This window comes from Pseudopipra pipra, chromosome 20 (genome assembly GCF_036250125.1).
Source record: "Pseudopipra pipra isolate bDixPip1 chromosome 20, bDixPip1.hap1, whole genome shotgun sequence".
Lineage (NCBI taxonomy): Eukaryota > Metazoa > Chordata > Aves > Passeriformes > Pipridae > Pseudopipra > Pseudopipra pipra.
This window is the reverse complement of record NC_087568.1, coordinates 4,675,375-4,690,879: the sequence shown is the minus strand read 5'-3', so window position 1 is coordinate 4,690,879 and position 15,505 is coordinate 4,675,375. Positions and strand designations below refer to the sequence as shown.

Below are 15,505 nucleotides of genomic sequence, written 5' to 3'. Positions count from 1 at the left end.
GGCACACATGCAGGGGGTGTGTCTGTGCCACCCACCTGCTGGTGTTGGCACTCAGGTTAAAGCCAGGGTCAAATTCGTTCATGAACATGAATTTCATCCTAAGTCCTACCAGTGAAATGAAGTGTGTTCTGGCAATATTCTCTTATTTGGAATCATGGTGAAGGAGTCTTGGAGTAGAAAATACAGAATTACTAAAATACTGTTTTCAAATATCAGCGATTCAGTTGACTAAGGTGCTCCTATTAATACCTGTGCCCTGGAAAATGCTTGGTATCATACAGCAGCTTTAGAGGATAAGATCTAAAGAAAGCTTATGAAAGATATTTTCTAGCAGCAAAAGTGAACCAAGGATCAAGACTCCTTGGAGAAGTGTAGAGGACAAGAGCTCGAGGGAAAACACCACATTTTGAGAGCTCATCAACTGAGTAGGACAAAGGCCAAGAAGGCAGGCTTGGCAGTGCTGGCATAATGCAGCAGACACTGCTGAATTCAGATCAACCCTTCATGTGGAGTCACCTACAAAACCAGTGCTGCACTGAACATCCAGATCTGCAGATCAGGATTGCTGGCTGTGAGCTCCTGGGCTCAGACATTGGAATGACACCACGGCTCGGAAGTGTTGGTGAAAAGGGCATCACATTAGACACTTGTGTGAAATTAAATTACTGTAACTCAAGGCAGTGAGCCTGAATGCTGTCGAGAGCCTTAACTCAATCTGCAAGGGAATAATGAAGAGCTCTTTTATCTCAGCTCTTTATGAGGCTAATGCATCCCATCGTCATGGCAGCTGCCCTGCCTTGCTTGTTACAACTAGTCCAGGGCAGGTGGGCATGTCTCTGCTTTCTACTTTGCCATCTTTGTTTTTAGGTGAAGTGAAAAACAGTTGGGATGGTGAAATACAAACCTGGCTCAGGGGTAGAGACTGCAGAGTGCAAATTAAAATGGGCACCATCAAAATCCTGCCAGTCTTGAGCAGGAGAGTAAAGGAGAAAGACCATTCCCCAAGACTGCTGTTTGCAAAGGGTCTTCTCGCTCTCCACCATGGTTTTTAACAAGGCAGAAATTCAAAAAGCAGATGGGAAATTACATCACCAGCTCAGCTCAGGCTGCACGCCCTGCAGCGACTGTGCAGAGGGAGGGATGGGGGCTGCAGCCTCCACAGTGAGCAGCTGGGGTGGAGTGACAGTCTCAAGGCAGCACCCCGGGAGAGAAGGGAGGCGTGAGAGAAAAACCTCTCCCACCACATGCCCAGCTTATGTCAGTTCTTAGCCCAGACAGAAAATATGTGAAATTAAAAAAACACAACAAAAAACAACAAAAAAAAAATCTCAGACTGAGGCTAGGAACACCTTCCCAGCAATCTGCTTGCAGTGTCTTGGCTGTCATTTCAGAAGGAGCTAAAGCTGCTCAGGGATTTCCAGCACACACCAGTTCTGCCCATATGGTAGAAGTCACAGGTACTGCTCAACCACTGATCCTGGAACAGGAGAGGATCAGTGGTTGTGGGGAGTCTGCAAGGAACTGGTAAAAGATTATCAGCACTAAGGCACACCTGCAGCAAGGTAAGGCACAGATCCCACGAGGGGGGCTCACTGAAGGCCCAGCCCGACACTGGCACCGTGTCACCAGCCAGGCCCTGCACAAGCCAACAGATCTCTGTGCGTGGGCAAGAGCCAAAATGATGGACATTCTTAAGCTATACCACACATCAACTCACAGGAGAAGTCAAGGTCAAATGAGCCAGTCGTGGCTGTCACCCCTGGGAGGAGAGCTGTTCCTCACAGAGCCCGCATTATCCGCTGGCTAAGCCCAGCCTGCCCCCAGCGTGGTTCCTGCAGTTAAACACCAGCTGCTCACAGGGCACCAGGCTGCATTTTGTTCCCACTGACAGCGAGAGAAACATGAATAAGTGCCTCACCAGTGGTTTCCCTGGCTGTTTGGGGGAAGGATCTTGTTATTTCTGACTCCGGGCTCTTAATGGCAGAAGCTGTTCCGTGTCTGTGTCTTGTTCAGCAGGAGCACGATGCTGGTGCTCAAGCAGAAGTCTGGAGTAATTTGCCCTTAGCACAGTAACATGTACTCTTACAGCACAGTAAAATAACCATAATTCACACCAGACTAAAAGCCCTATCACTCCTCTGTTTAAATTATACAGAAGTCAACTCTTGGAGGTCCCTCTGAGCACAGCTCACAGCAATACACAAGGTTAACTCCAGCAGATTTGCTCTATATTTACCAATAAAAAGACCATCAAAGTCTCTGCTGCAACATTTCCTGCCGGCTACCAAAAGATGACCCACAACAAAGGGACTACAACCAAGTCCCACCTGTGTGAGGTCTAGATCTCTTTAAGAAATTCATGCAACTCCTCCAGATCCCAGGAGTCTGTTGGCGCTGTGGAAGTAGCCCCACCTCACTTATGTGGCAAAAGCTATCCTGGATGTCACCATGCAGCCTGGGTAATGTTTTGCTGGCCTTTTAATGCTGAAAATAAAAGTAAAACTAGCAACTGTAGATCTGTGGTGTGATATACTGTGGAGTAAAGACAACCCAAAATGAGTTCTCAGTGCCACATGAATGCAACCAAAAAATTTGCAGCAGCCAGTTATCAGCCCAAAGCTTTGCAACAAGGATGATTTATCAAACCATCAGAGTTGACAACACATGAGGTAACAGCTCCCTCCTCTCCTAACAATGTAATCTGATCAATAGTCCCAAAACTTCTGATAGTGCCAGATGACAATTCACTCTATTCTAACATCAAAGAAAATTCACATACAAGGCCTTGATATTGAGGTTAAAATTGTGCTTGGGCAATAATGCAGAAGATAGCTTTTAAACTTAAGTAACTCCTTGACATCTCATATGATAACAGAAAACAAAGAAACGGGGCTTAGAGAGAAAAGCAAACAGCCCAGGTCTCTCTCTCAGCTGTTAAAGTGCCTCTTTCCCAAGATTCACCCAGGAATCTTCCCTCCACTAAAGCTGCCTGTGTGCACAGAAGTGCTTTTCCCTGCATCCATCCCAGTCTGAGTGGTGTAACACCCCTCCCTCGTTACTCACATGCAGCCCCACAGTGACCTGACCCTGCAGGAAGGTGCTCTGTATCACAGCTGGTGCTGCAGATGAGTATTTTGAACAGCACAAGCCATAACAACCAGCCCAGGCTATGCCCTGTGCCAGCATTTATTTCCTGTCTGTTGTCTACAGACAAACATCTCACCTCCTTTTTAGCTGCTTTTAATATCTTTAACTTGCTTGATTACCAGAGAGAGACAAAAGTGATTTCCTGCATATGGAGACACTGAACTACAAGATGACCCTCACTTTCAGGTGAGTCAAGCCTTGTGCTCTGAGTAAAATCCCTGAGGGTTACTAATGTGGACTGGCCACTTAGGGATAATGGAAATGCTTTTAGACAAGGCACATTTTTGAAGACGTGACTGGCAGAGTACACTACATAGGAGTGGACAGAATAGTGACCCTCCTGCACAACACACCATCTCACTCCCATGTTATTCATGGAATCACAGGATCTTAGACTGGATTGGGTTGGAAGGATCTGCAGGGAATGGGGAGTCCACAACCATTCCGGGCAAAAGTTACTCTCAGCAAAGAGTCTACAAACTGCAGAAAGGAGTCAGAAAGCCAACTCAGCACTTTGAAATCAGCTCTTCTCTTGGGCTGCCAGCCATGCAACACAATGTTCTCCATCCAGATCTTGTATACACTGCCTCCTCATGCAACACACAACTGCAAAGCCAGTCAGCAAACAGCAAACATCTGCTGGATCTCCCTGTGTAGCCCACAGCCCTCCTTGGCAGAGCAGTATGGCCAAGTGTTTGGCAAGAGGTCTCATATTTTTCAGCCATTAAGGATATCAGAAAAAGGTTTATGAGCTTGAGTTGTGGTCAGCACTGGTGTGCCAGGAGTCTGGCTGGGGTCAGGAGCCTTTGCTTTTAGAGGCTGCTTGTTTTAACGATGTGGGAAATTCTCAGGCATCCAAAGGAAATGAGATCCCATAGCAAAACAGCAGTATTGGACACTGGGTTAATAGTGTTGTCTTGCACAGCTATGTGGGTGACTGTGCTCCTGTTGCCAAATAACTGCTCTGGCAAGGCTCGGTTTTGGACAGAAAAGCAGTCCTTTCTCCAAGCTCTTGGAGAGGATCCAATTCTTTTCTGCAGGGGGAAACCATAAAATGGGGGAAGGGGAGAAGGAATGGACATAAAAAGGGAGAATAAATCAGGAATATCTGCAAGGCAAAATGCCTCAAAGATTCACATTCAGGTAAACAGAGAAGTAAAATGGCCTCACTACAGTAATGAAGATGCTGTGTGATGCCAGCTCCCCTGGGCCTGGATTGATCCTGGCTCCAAGAGTCACTCCCTGCCCACCAAAGGACTGACATTTCCATTCCATGCCTTTAACACTGACTGATTTTGACACTCAGACACACATAGGCAATGTCACTACCATTACTCGGTGGTCATCAGAAGCATGACAACTGCAAAGAAAGGAAAAGGTACAAGTAAACCCCAAAACTTGCTTACTGTGTTTGTTTTTCTTCTCTGGCAGAGGTGGTGGTTTTTCTGGGTCACTGTTAGAATCTGGAGCAGCAAAGTCAGCAATGAATTCCACTGGTGCTGAAGAGTTTCCTTGCTGGAAAGGCAAAACAGCAGCAAACGGCGGGAAGGGTATTGATGGGACAACCACAGCGTTCTGCAGGTCATCCTCGGAGATGTTGTCGTATTGGGAAGGGTGTCTCTCATAGGACACCCTGCAGCCTGAGTTATCAGAAGTCTGGGAGGCTGCACTTCTCCTCTTCTTTTCTGGTAAAGCTGGAGGAGTCTCTGTTGGCGGTGCTGCTCCTGAGAGGTTGCAGAATTCCAGTGGAGGAGAGCTGCCCTGCGGGAGCTGGAAAGCGTGTCCATGGAAAGGGGAGCCAGACTCACCCAAGGACTCTGGCAATGGGCTGAGGATACCTGGCACCTGCTGAGGTACCTGATCAGCATTGGAGAGGTCCTGCTGCAGGAATTCATAGTCTGGATCATAGTGATCCGATTGATCTGGTTAAACAGAGGGGACAGGAGAATGATGCATTAGTTTCTCTCTTTTACTGTTTAGTCATTCTCAGTTCTGTCCCTCCCATTCCATCAGTAATTAATCAGTTCATTTTAATCAGGGTGGAACTTCCTTGAAGCTGGGACCATCTTTTACACTTTCTGTGACATCTAGACTTTACAAAACTTGTAATTAATTCTTTACACTAGCAAACAAACAACAAAAATTCACTAGGTAGATGACTGCAGACATAATTTACGTTTCATATTTATATTTTTATTTTCTTTCCTAGTATACAGAAACAACATTGCTTTAGTCTACCAGCATTGTAATTTCTGCAGACAAGGCTGAAAGCAACAAAACATTCCAGCTGAGAGCCGAACTGAGTTTGAACACAATCATCTACAACAGCCAGGGAAACACATTCCCCTGGGCTTTTTCCTATCTGACAGAATAATTCTGCACAGAATTGCCTGCAGCAACTGCAACACGGCAGTTGCAGGCACAACCCATTTGTTTCTGCATCCCAACCATGACAGCTCCCAAACCAGAGGGAAGGGGACCCCACCAGGCCTGGAGAACTCACCCAGGGTTTCACAGCTTGTGTTCCGGGAGCACTGGCCGCTGTCCCGGTCCAGGGACGAGAGCTGCTCGTCAGACTTGCTGAGCTTGCCGATGCTGCTGCACGGTGAGAGACGAGGAGATTCCCCCCCATAGGAGTGGCTTCCCCCTGACAATCTCCTCTGGGCATAGCAGTCAACATCAAAATCCTTCAGCAAAAAGAACATCAAATCACCATCTTTCCTGGAAGCTCGCTTGTAAGCAAGATGAAGCTTGAGGAACAAATACCTCGCAGGAGGGGAGAGGATTAGTGCTGGTGGCCCTCTCTAGGGTAGACAAGCTCACGGGGAGCACAGAAACCCCCTGATCTGGTAAATAACCCATGCCAGGGAGCTCTGGGTGTTCTTGTTTCCAGGCTGGGCATGGTGTGACCCACATGGACCTCACAGACGCTGAGAAGATAATAGAGTTCCTCACTGCTGATGACTCCTTGTCATGACACTGATGCCAGGTAATGACTGCAAGATTTCTCTTAAAATACCTGGGCCTTTAGCAAATACTCAGTTGGCTTAGGTGCATGAAAGGGAAAATAAACTATAGTGAGATACAACATTCTGGGACCATGACTACAGTTCTATTTCGGAAATTACCTCAAGCTTATCAACCTGTGAGTGAACCCCTCAACTATTCCCACTCCATCAGAAAAACCTTAGTGTGACTGTACTAGTAACTGAAGAATGGCCATGGCTTTATCTGGGTCAGCCAAATGACTGCAGAGGCTCCCTAAGCCAGAGCTGAGGCTTTGGGGATGAGGACAAGATTCGATTTTTGGGCAATTTAATAAGATTGAGGTCCTCACTGCTGAGTTAGTAAGTTCCTGAATGTGTAAATCAAACCCAGCCATTTACAACCTCATAAACCCCAGCCTAGCACAAGAAATGGAATGTGATTAACACACACCAACTTTTCCATTTTTCTAACATAAAATTTGCAAATTTCCCTCAAACTACTGCTTGAGTTAAAAGATGTTTTAAATTGTGACTGGATGAAGACAGAGTTCTGATCTCACCCTGCCACATGCTCCCTTGGGCTGTAAGTAAACCACGGTGAGATCTGGGTGAGCTCAGCCAGCTGCTCTGTCCCCTGATCCATTTGACATGGCAACACACCCAACTGCTCCCATCCTCACACTCTGCTGCAGCTCAAGGCAAGGAGGTTTGTAGCAATTTGTTAATTAAACACAACAACACTGTAAAAAAATATTAAGCTGTTCACATTATTTATTGTACTGATGTTCCTGCCACTAAAGCTCCCACCCCAGAGCTCTCCCGTGCGGGGCTGCCTGGGATGAGCAGAGCCCTGCAGGGATCTGTGCAGAGGCCTGCAGGTCATGGCACTTCTCTGAGCTTTTGCTACAGTTCTCAGCACGTTTCCCTTGGCTTTCACCAAGGGGTTATGCCATTACCTGTCTGTTGATTCCAACAGGTAAACTGGACCCACTGGTAGCTCGACTCATTGGGGCCACAACTGCCACTCTGGTCGGGGAAGGTGCTGACTGACGTTTTTTAGGGGGCAGTGCTGGTGGAGGGCTGCAAGACACAACAGGCATCAATGCTTCCATCACTCTTCCAGCAAAAAGACTTTCTACAGTCTTCACAAGTTGTTTTCCAGAAAGGCCTTTGCCAGCCAGGAGCTATTCAGCAAACTGCATCCACTAACAAACGTTAATTTAAGAATATTCTCACAGGTACCGTCCTGTTCAGTGACTTATTTTTTAAGGCTGGAAAAGAGTTGTATTTCTCAAACAAAAACAACTGCTGTTTTAAAAAGTATTTTTAATGAAGCTAATTAGCATGGTAATTATTTCTTACTAAAAGCAGCGAAAATCCAAATTAAATGTTTTGGTTGACCCAAATATTGTTTCCATTGTACATTCCCTTCTCAAACCTTCAAGGTTTCAAGAATGTTCAAAGTTTCAAAAATTCACAGGAGAGGAAAATTCTTTTTCTCCCCTTTCTACTTTCTTGGTGAACTTCAGGGAACAAGAAGGTCAGTGCTGCTCTCACCACAGACATTTTAAGGGCCCATGTTTTGGCATGAATCTGTTTCACACATACACATTAGCAGCACCTAGTGAGAATTTAACCCCAGAATTTTTACTTTTTGCTTCTAATGACACATAATTCTGGTAATCATCAAGCCTGGAAGGTTCCCAGAGCACACATGTTCTGTTCTTTGAAGAGGAACTTTTTATATAACCCATGAGAATTCATAAAATATGCAGAAATGCGACTTTTTTTCCAGTCATAGCCCTTGATGCTGCATTTTTAAATTAACACAACATATATTTTTCACACCAGCCATTAGCACCAGTCCTGGAGAAGAAAAACATCACACACACACAGACCAAAAACCTGCAAATTGGGGGTTTTCTATTCCTTCTCAAAATAGAACACAGAAACTTTCATGTGGTTACTCGTAGAACTCTCCAGGGTAAGAACAACCAAGCACAAGATTTTTTTCACACACTTTTGGCTCCTTTCACTCTTAAGCTGATAAGCAATGCAGAACCACCTCTGATAAACAATGCAGAACAACCTGGCTGTGCAGGACAGATTGGTAACTGCCAGCTGAGGTTAAAGAAACATTTCCCATTGGATACAGCAGCACCAAACACTTGTGCAGTGTGGAATTCCCACAGTTTTACATCAGGTTTTTACGGATTTATGTGATGCGTTTCATGCACGGACCTCAGGGCATGGCACTATCCTCACATAAAGAGAAGGAAAGGAAAACACAGAGAGAAAATAATCAGACAGACAGAACACAGATTCATAAGCAGTTCAGGAGCAAGGAATAATTACTCCGGAAGACTGGAAATTCAGAGGCAGCACTAACCCTTCCTCATGAATTCTCTTGTGCCCATTTGGCAAGACTGTTTAAAAACCAACAAGCTGGTAAGAGGCACTGGTGTTCTCCAGTCAGCTGACTGGCCAGTATTACCTGTTCTCTGCCACACGAATGCTGGGCAGAGGGGGTTTAGGAGGTGCAACTTCTTCATCCGTGGAGTCAGTCAGTAGCTCGTTGGATTGAGTCATATTGGTTGTCTTGTTGAGGATCTCCATTTCTCGGTCTGTGAGGGGAAGTTCTGATGGGCTGCAACATGCAAAACACAGATTGTAGATCATAAACCACAGCTGGAATGCAGCCTGCTGACAGATTCATTCCTATTTTAAATCATGTGCAGTACAACAGACACCTACAGCAGAAGGCAGAATTTGCATCTGCAGGTGGAATTCCATGTATGTGCAGAATAGAATGTGCACGTGTTACAGGGGATGTTTCATTGCCAGATTTTGGTTTTTTTCCTACCACAGGATATTCTCTTTTAATGGTCCCACAGAAACGGATGGGGCTCCATAAAGAACACTACACCGCCCTCTGTGAAGAATAAGTGAATGCTTTACCTCAATCAGCAGTAGACAGAAATTATCACCTCTATATCAGTCCTGCACACAGAAGAAATCCTTGTCAGTGGACCCACCTGTCAGATTTACATGCTGGTAAACTGGGTTTAACTGGGCTTGTGGGAGAGGGATGCTCCTGCTTTTCAATTGTGAGTCTGACCAGCTCCTGATGGATGGAGAGGAGAGAAGAAAAAGAGAATAATCATTACTTGCTGAATGTTGCACTTAAACACCCTAGAACAGAAAGGGATGTGAACTTGTTAGCAGACACAGAGAGAGCTGAGCTGGGTGTAGGTCTGGTACAGAGCCACAGAAATGATGCAGAACAGCTGCTAAGGAGTAGTTTGGCCATATTTGAGTTAAGTTCATAAACCCTGGCCCTATGGGGATTCTGCACAAACACACACATGTCTTTTTGCTGTGCTTCCTCTTTCCTCCATTATCACAAATGTGTTCCAGTCCCCACAACACCCTAGATAATGGCAAATTGGCTTTACATATGTAAATATAAGTGCAGAACAATCTTACCCAGTGGAGCACTTCACCTAGCCAAAAAAAAACCCCCATTAAGTAATTGTTTTATATTTTATAAATAAATATGTATTTGTTCAAAAAATCAAGTTTTCTGTAGGATGCCCAACAACACATTAAAGAGTGAAACCCTTTATTAAAAGGTCTGCTTCCCCTGAAGCCACTTTTTAACACATTAGCAATGCAAGTCTTAATCATTCAAGGGGCTACTGTAGTGCATCTGTTATAGGCAGATAAGGCTCTGGATAAAGAGATAAGGGCACAATAATCCTGAACTCTAAGTATGCCAGCAGTCAAAGCAACAATCATTCGCGCCAGAAAGATGGAGAGAACATTTTATGGATGTCTGAGGCCAACAAACAGATCTACTGCTCACAGATACAGACACATGCCCTGTTAGAGGCAGGCTGGAAAACTGGCAGTGCTTCCTGACAGTATTGGCTTCCCAGTGTATTGCGCAAAGGAAATTATATGGGATCAATTTTAATTTGTTTTTTTTTAAAGCAGCCTGAAGTACAGTGTCATCATTCCAGCATCATCTTCATGTCCTTGCCTGCAGAGCTTGGAAACAACTGGCATTGCTCTCTCAGTGCAGCAACTGCAACTGGAATGTCACCACCATCATCCTTCTGTGGAAGGAAAATATTCTAGTTTTGGTATTTTTGCATGAGGCTCTACTTAAAGCTGAACTTCCATGGGTTAACACATGCACAACAAGAGGAATAAGGTGCTGCACTGGATGTGCAGAGGATGGCAAACACTGTCCAAGTGTCCACCTCAGTTCATTTTGGTTTCCATGTTTTACTTAACATTCTTGGTGTGAGCTTGTGCTTCAACAGAATGTACACTGTGTTAACCAAAACCAGGACAAACACTCAGCTTTCCACAAGCTGTCCTGGAAAATCCCACACAGGGGGAAGGAAGAGGGAGCACAAACAGAGCACACACAGATGTCCATGGGGACTAATGCTATGAAGATGTTCCTGTTGGGACAGACAGACAAGAGCCCTGGTGAGGAACAGCGTGTTCTGAGAAGTGCCCTGAGGAGGACAAGCACAGCACCAAGCTGACCACAGCTCCCACCTCCTAGGGCAGTCACATCCCTCAGCAGGGAAATACTCAGCAACAAGGAGCAACACACCAACAGGGCTTTGGACAATCCATCAGCAACACTGTGGTAATGCAAGTTACACAGTAAAGTCAAATAATTCAGGCCCTCCAATGACAAAACTACTACAGTGGTAACACGGACACTGAGCTGACCTCAGACCTCTCTGCTGAGTGTCCCTTGTTACTCAATAGAAACTAGTTTAACAAAATGTACTTTCCCCTCTTTATCTTCTCTTTCAGGATGAACAGTCTTTAATTAAAACCTTACTATTCCTTTTAGACTTTAGAAATTCCCCTGTAAAGTTTACAGAACATTACCAGGAAAAACAACTGTAGGACCTGGGAGCCTACAAACCCCAGAGAAGGTTTTTCTGTGAATTGGACCGTTTGGAAATTACACAGTGACACCATTTGACCTTTATGGCTGCAGCTGGCACCATGCTCCCAGTCACTGTCAGGCCTGAGTGATGACACCAGGGATTGCCACCCTCCTGCCTTCTGCACAAAATCCCACTGCTGAAGAGGTTTCTGGAGACCCTCAGGCACTTTAACAGACTGGGAGTCAGACCCTGAGGGGCTGTTGGGTCCTGGCCAGCAAGAACTGCAAATGCACAAGAGCACAAGAAGGGAAATAAAACATTCAAACCCCAGAGCCAACATACTCCTTAAATATTCTTTTGAAATGGCTATGGAAGGGAAAATGTAACGTTTCCTTTTCCTCACCTTTCTTCACCACTAGTTTGCCAGTCACAATGGACACACAGTTGTCCACTACACGGGAATGTAGGTTAAAATGGGAGAAAATCAATCTGTTTTGGCTCAAAAATATCTTCAGAATGATTCAAAGCATTGGGACTGTGGGGAAAAAACCCCAAAGCACCTCTCACCAGAGGTACCAAGACAATGAAAGATTGTTAATACTTGGGAGGACCACTTTCCCTTCAAACTTTGACAAGTATCACCAGACCCTGACTGTTTCTCCTCTCTACTATCCCCAAGTGAGAACTAGCATTTGAAAATCAAGCCAAGATCTTTAGCATACACACAGAGGTAATCAGCACACAACTGAGCCAGATGCACATTATGCTATTCCTTATCAGCAAGGAAAGAGATTCCTGCAGCAGTGATTAGAGATAATTAAAGCCTCTCTGCAAACTTATGCTACTTCAGCAAGCTGGAAATTCCAAAAGGAGAGGGATTTTTAAGAAGTCATATAATGAAAACAAGGAATTTTTTCCCCCTTTATATATGCCTAGCAAGGCTCTAAAACCTGAGATCAAAACATCAAGTTACAGAGGTGAACAAGCGACTCCTTTATGCTCAGTTCTGAAAATAAAGGGGGAAATAAGCACTAAAATGTGGAAGTGGATCTTGTGTGATCTGCCAGAAAAACAAAGTAGGTTCTGCTGTGGAGAGAAGTGTCCAACTTCTCAGTTCTGCTTCCAGATCTGAAAATTGGCTTGGCTCTACTAAAATAAACCTTGTGCTTTACCATGAAGTAGATGAGAGCACACCACTTCCAAATGCTGCCCTGTTGATGGGCAGAGACATTCACATCTACCCAGACAGCCACACATCTGCTCCAACCATGTTCCAGGCTGACCAGACACAAGTCAGCTCCAACTGGAAGGCCAAAATAAGCTTTAGTCTAACAACAAAGTAGAGACTGATATAACCACAGTGCTCAGCAGGGCTCCAGAGCTCAGGCTCAGCACTGCATGGACATGCCCTTGCTGCTCCCAGCCTGGGCTGGATCACAGAACAGATGTCCAAGACTGAGATCTTCTCCCACCCAAGGCTTTCCCCCCAACCCAGACCTTCTCCCCCATCCAGAGTGGATGCTGCTCTGGCTGGAAGCAACAGGTACCAAGGGTTTAACTACTGCTTGAAGTGGACAACGTGTGTCCAAGTCTCCTGCGATGAGACCACACAATTCTGCCCTGGGTCTGGGGATAACACCTCTCTCCACAGGACTGTGCAGATTCAGTCAGTGATAACTCACCATTTGCTGGGGTATTCCAGTTCAGATATTACAGATTTTCACATACTGCAAATTGCTGCTGAATTCCCACACTAACAGCAGCTGAGACTCTGGGCTAAACTCTTTTTCTCTCTCCTGCTGGGCAAATTTAAGACCAGCTTTACTTTTAAAACGTGGAGCTTAAAGAGCATATTGCGCAAAATAATCCTGGAAAATCCGTCTTCTTTAGGTGATGGAAATGTTTGGTTTCAAAGATATTTATTTTAAAGGCTCATAAAGTAATAGCAGACTTTAGTATCTGTGTTTGAGTAACACTGAAGAGATATCCAGAGGATGCAAACCAAGAGGCCTGAAAATGTGACAGTCAAAGCCAGGGAGATCCACTTTGTTTCTGCATTCAGCAGGAGATGATAGTCTGTCCTAAACCCAGGTCAAGCAAACTTTTACCTGCAGTGTTAAGACAGGTGAATGACAAGCCTGGGACACAGAAATAATGGGTACCAAAAGCTCCCAGGGAGGTTGAAGGAAATCCAACAGCTTTCACAGGGTGGAACAGTGAGGGAATGCCACAAGCAAGTCTCACAATGGATACAAAGATTTCTGTTAAACATTTCCATTAGTTATGCAAAATTAATCTCCAGAAAACTGAGTTTAGCTCATCACCTGTTCCACACCCTAATCCAGCCACTGAGAGTGGTGATGTATCACTGACAAATCCCTTGAATTTTATATCAGAAGATGGAGCTGGAGCATTTGATTCTCTGTGGGCATTGACAGGGAGCATTCTCATTTTATTCTGCCTAGACAGAAAATATGCAAACTCTGCATAGGAGACTGGGAATGACTTGCCAAAATATTAATACAATGCCAAATAAAGATTTATTGCTTCTTCCAATTCACCCAAATGCCAGGGTAAGCATTTCAGAAGTTCTCACTAAGAGCCAAACTGTTTGTGCTAATCTTTAACCAGCACTCCAAGCAGGATCATTTCACTTATGGAGCAGTTGATTAAAGGGATAGTTAACTGAAGACAAGAATAGGACCTTCATATTTAACCCACACTTAAAAACCTCTTTTACACAGATCTTTTCTAAAACACGTTATCACGTACTTTATATAATGTGATTTACAATATCTCTCTGGTGTACCTTGACTCCATCCAGAACAGCTTTTATGACATCCTTCACTGTTGTCACCATCTCCTTGTCCTCTGAGTTCACCCCCTCCAGCATCACCTGGTCAGACCAGCGGATGAGGTTGGCCAGGCTCTGGTACACGCGGCTGTAGCAGGACGAGATGGCAGAACTGGGCAGCAGAGGAGGAAAAAAAAGAACAAAATGAAATTATGGAGACATTATCAAATGTTATGAGAGTGCATTTCACACTGTTAAAAGTGTGTTCTCCTTTTCTCTCTCTGACGTTCAGAATTTGTGTGCAGCAGGTGACAAAGCTCAGGCTTCTCTTCAGTTGCTCACTTGCAGTTGCTCTCCCATTCTCTAGCACCCAACAGGGATGACAATATGGAAGTACAAACCATCAACAGTTCATTCCCAGTTATCAGGAGGAATTATCTGGGCTGCAGGTTAACACAGCAATGCTAAAAATAACATTCCTTCCATTTTAATTTACAGCTCCATCCTATGCCTTAACTTTAAATGTAAGTACTTAAGTGCTACATTTAAGTTTAAACTATATTATTTTAGTATTATCTATGGTTTCCTTCTTCCTTATTAACTCTCCCCAAAAATGCCTTGGATCATTGAGAGCTGACTCTATTCATTCCTTTACAAATCATTGCCTCACTGTTTATAATGCCTGAAAACATGTAATTAAAATTACTTCTTTAGAGAAATTGAACTGAATGAATTTCAGGTTTGAAAAAGGAAGGGTGTTGCTTTGTTTTGATTTTAATGAGAAACAGAATGGAAGCTATTGTTCTGAAGGGGGGGGGGGAGGAATTTTGGAAGGATGACAACTCTAAATAAAAGTTAACTGTAACAACAGTGCTCCCAGGCATTTTCCTGGCCATTCTGAAAACACTGACTTCATTACTAAACAAGGTGTGTTAACAGTACTGCTGATGGCAGCGCCTCAGCAATTCTTTGTCAAGTTAAATCAATTTCAAGCTGCATCAAAACCATAAACAGATAAGAGAAGGTGTAATCTTGCAATCATTACTGGTACAAGTGTTCCAGCTCTTCCCGTTTCTCTTTGCTCTCCATTTTACATTGGCTCAACTCCAGTAATTTCATTATCTGCCAGAAAAGAACCAAGCCCATGAGCTTCAATGAGTTTCTTTAGGTGAATGAGGTTTGCAGGACTGGGGAAAGAACTGTTGTCACCTTACGACCAGGGGATACAAACAATGGCAAGGACTTGAGTCTGGCTGTTGTTTGTTTTGTTTTGTTTTTTTTTTTAAAGGATGCTGCTTGCCATTTGTTCTCATTTCAAATGAAATTAGCTTGGTACGAGATTTTTCCTAAACAGGGCCCTCCCCCATCTCTTTCTGTGGCTTTGATTTCTTTGCCATTAATCTTCAGCCTGCTTCCTTCTAAGGAGGCGGTAATTGAAAGCCCATTTTGTGCTAGATTTAATTACTTTTTTCCTTGATGCAAATGCTTCCCCTAAAGCAAAAAAAAGTCCAACAGTAATTGTAGGGTTTTCTTCTACACTGACACAAGTCTTGCTCACTTTTCTTGAGGGGGATTTGCCATCAAAATCACCCCTTTGTGTCCTGCCACTAAAGTACAATAGGTAGGCAGGAAAGGACATGGCTTTTTTAGAAAGCCAG

At 44.4% G+C, this 15,505-nt stretch overlaps 1 protein-coding gene across 6 annotated transcripts in view; it reads right to left on the bottom strand.

Annotated features, from left to right (window-relative positions):
- The window catches only part of RAPGEF1 (Rap guanine nucleotide exchange factor 1), an 86,154-nt gene that overhangs the window by 32,501 nt on the left and 38,148 nt on the right, over positions 1–15,505 (bottom strand). For all 6 annotated transcript variants that reach the window (XM_064676847.1, XM_064676849.1, XM_064676848.1 and 3 more), the window contains exons 4-9: positions 13,863–14,019; positions 9,170–9,258; positions 8,629–8,781; positions 7,091–7,214; positions 5,651–5,834; positions 4,554–5,069 (exon numbers count right to left, since the gene is read on the bottom strand). In XM_064676847.1, the coding sequence (XP_064532917.1) occupies positions 4,554–5,069; positions 5,651–5,834; positions 7,091–7,214; positions 8,629–8,781; positions 9,170–9,258; positions 13,863–14,019 (1,223 nt within the window). The remainder of the gene's footprint in view (positions 1–4,553; positions 5,070–5,650; positions 5,835–7,090; positions 7,215–8,628; positions 8,782–9,169; positions 9,259–13,862; positions 14,020–15,505) is intronic.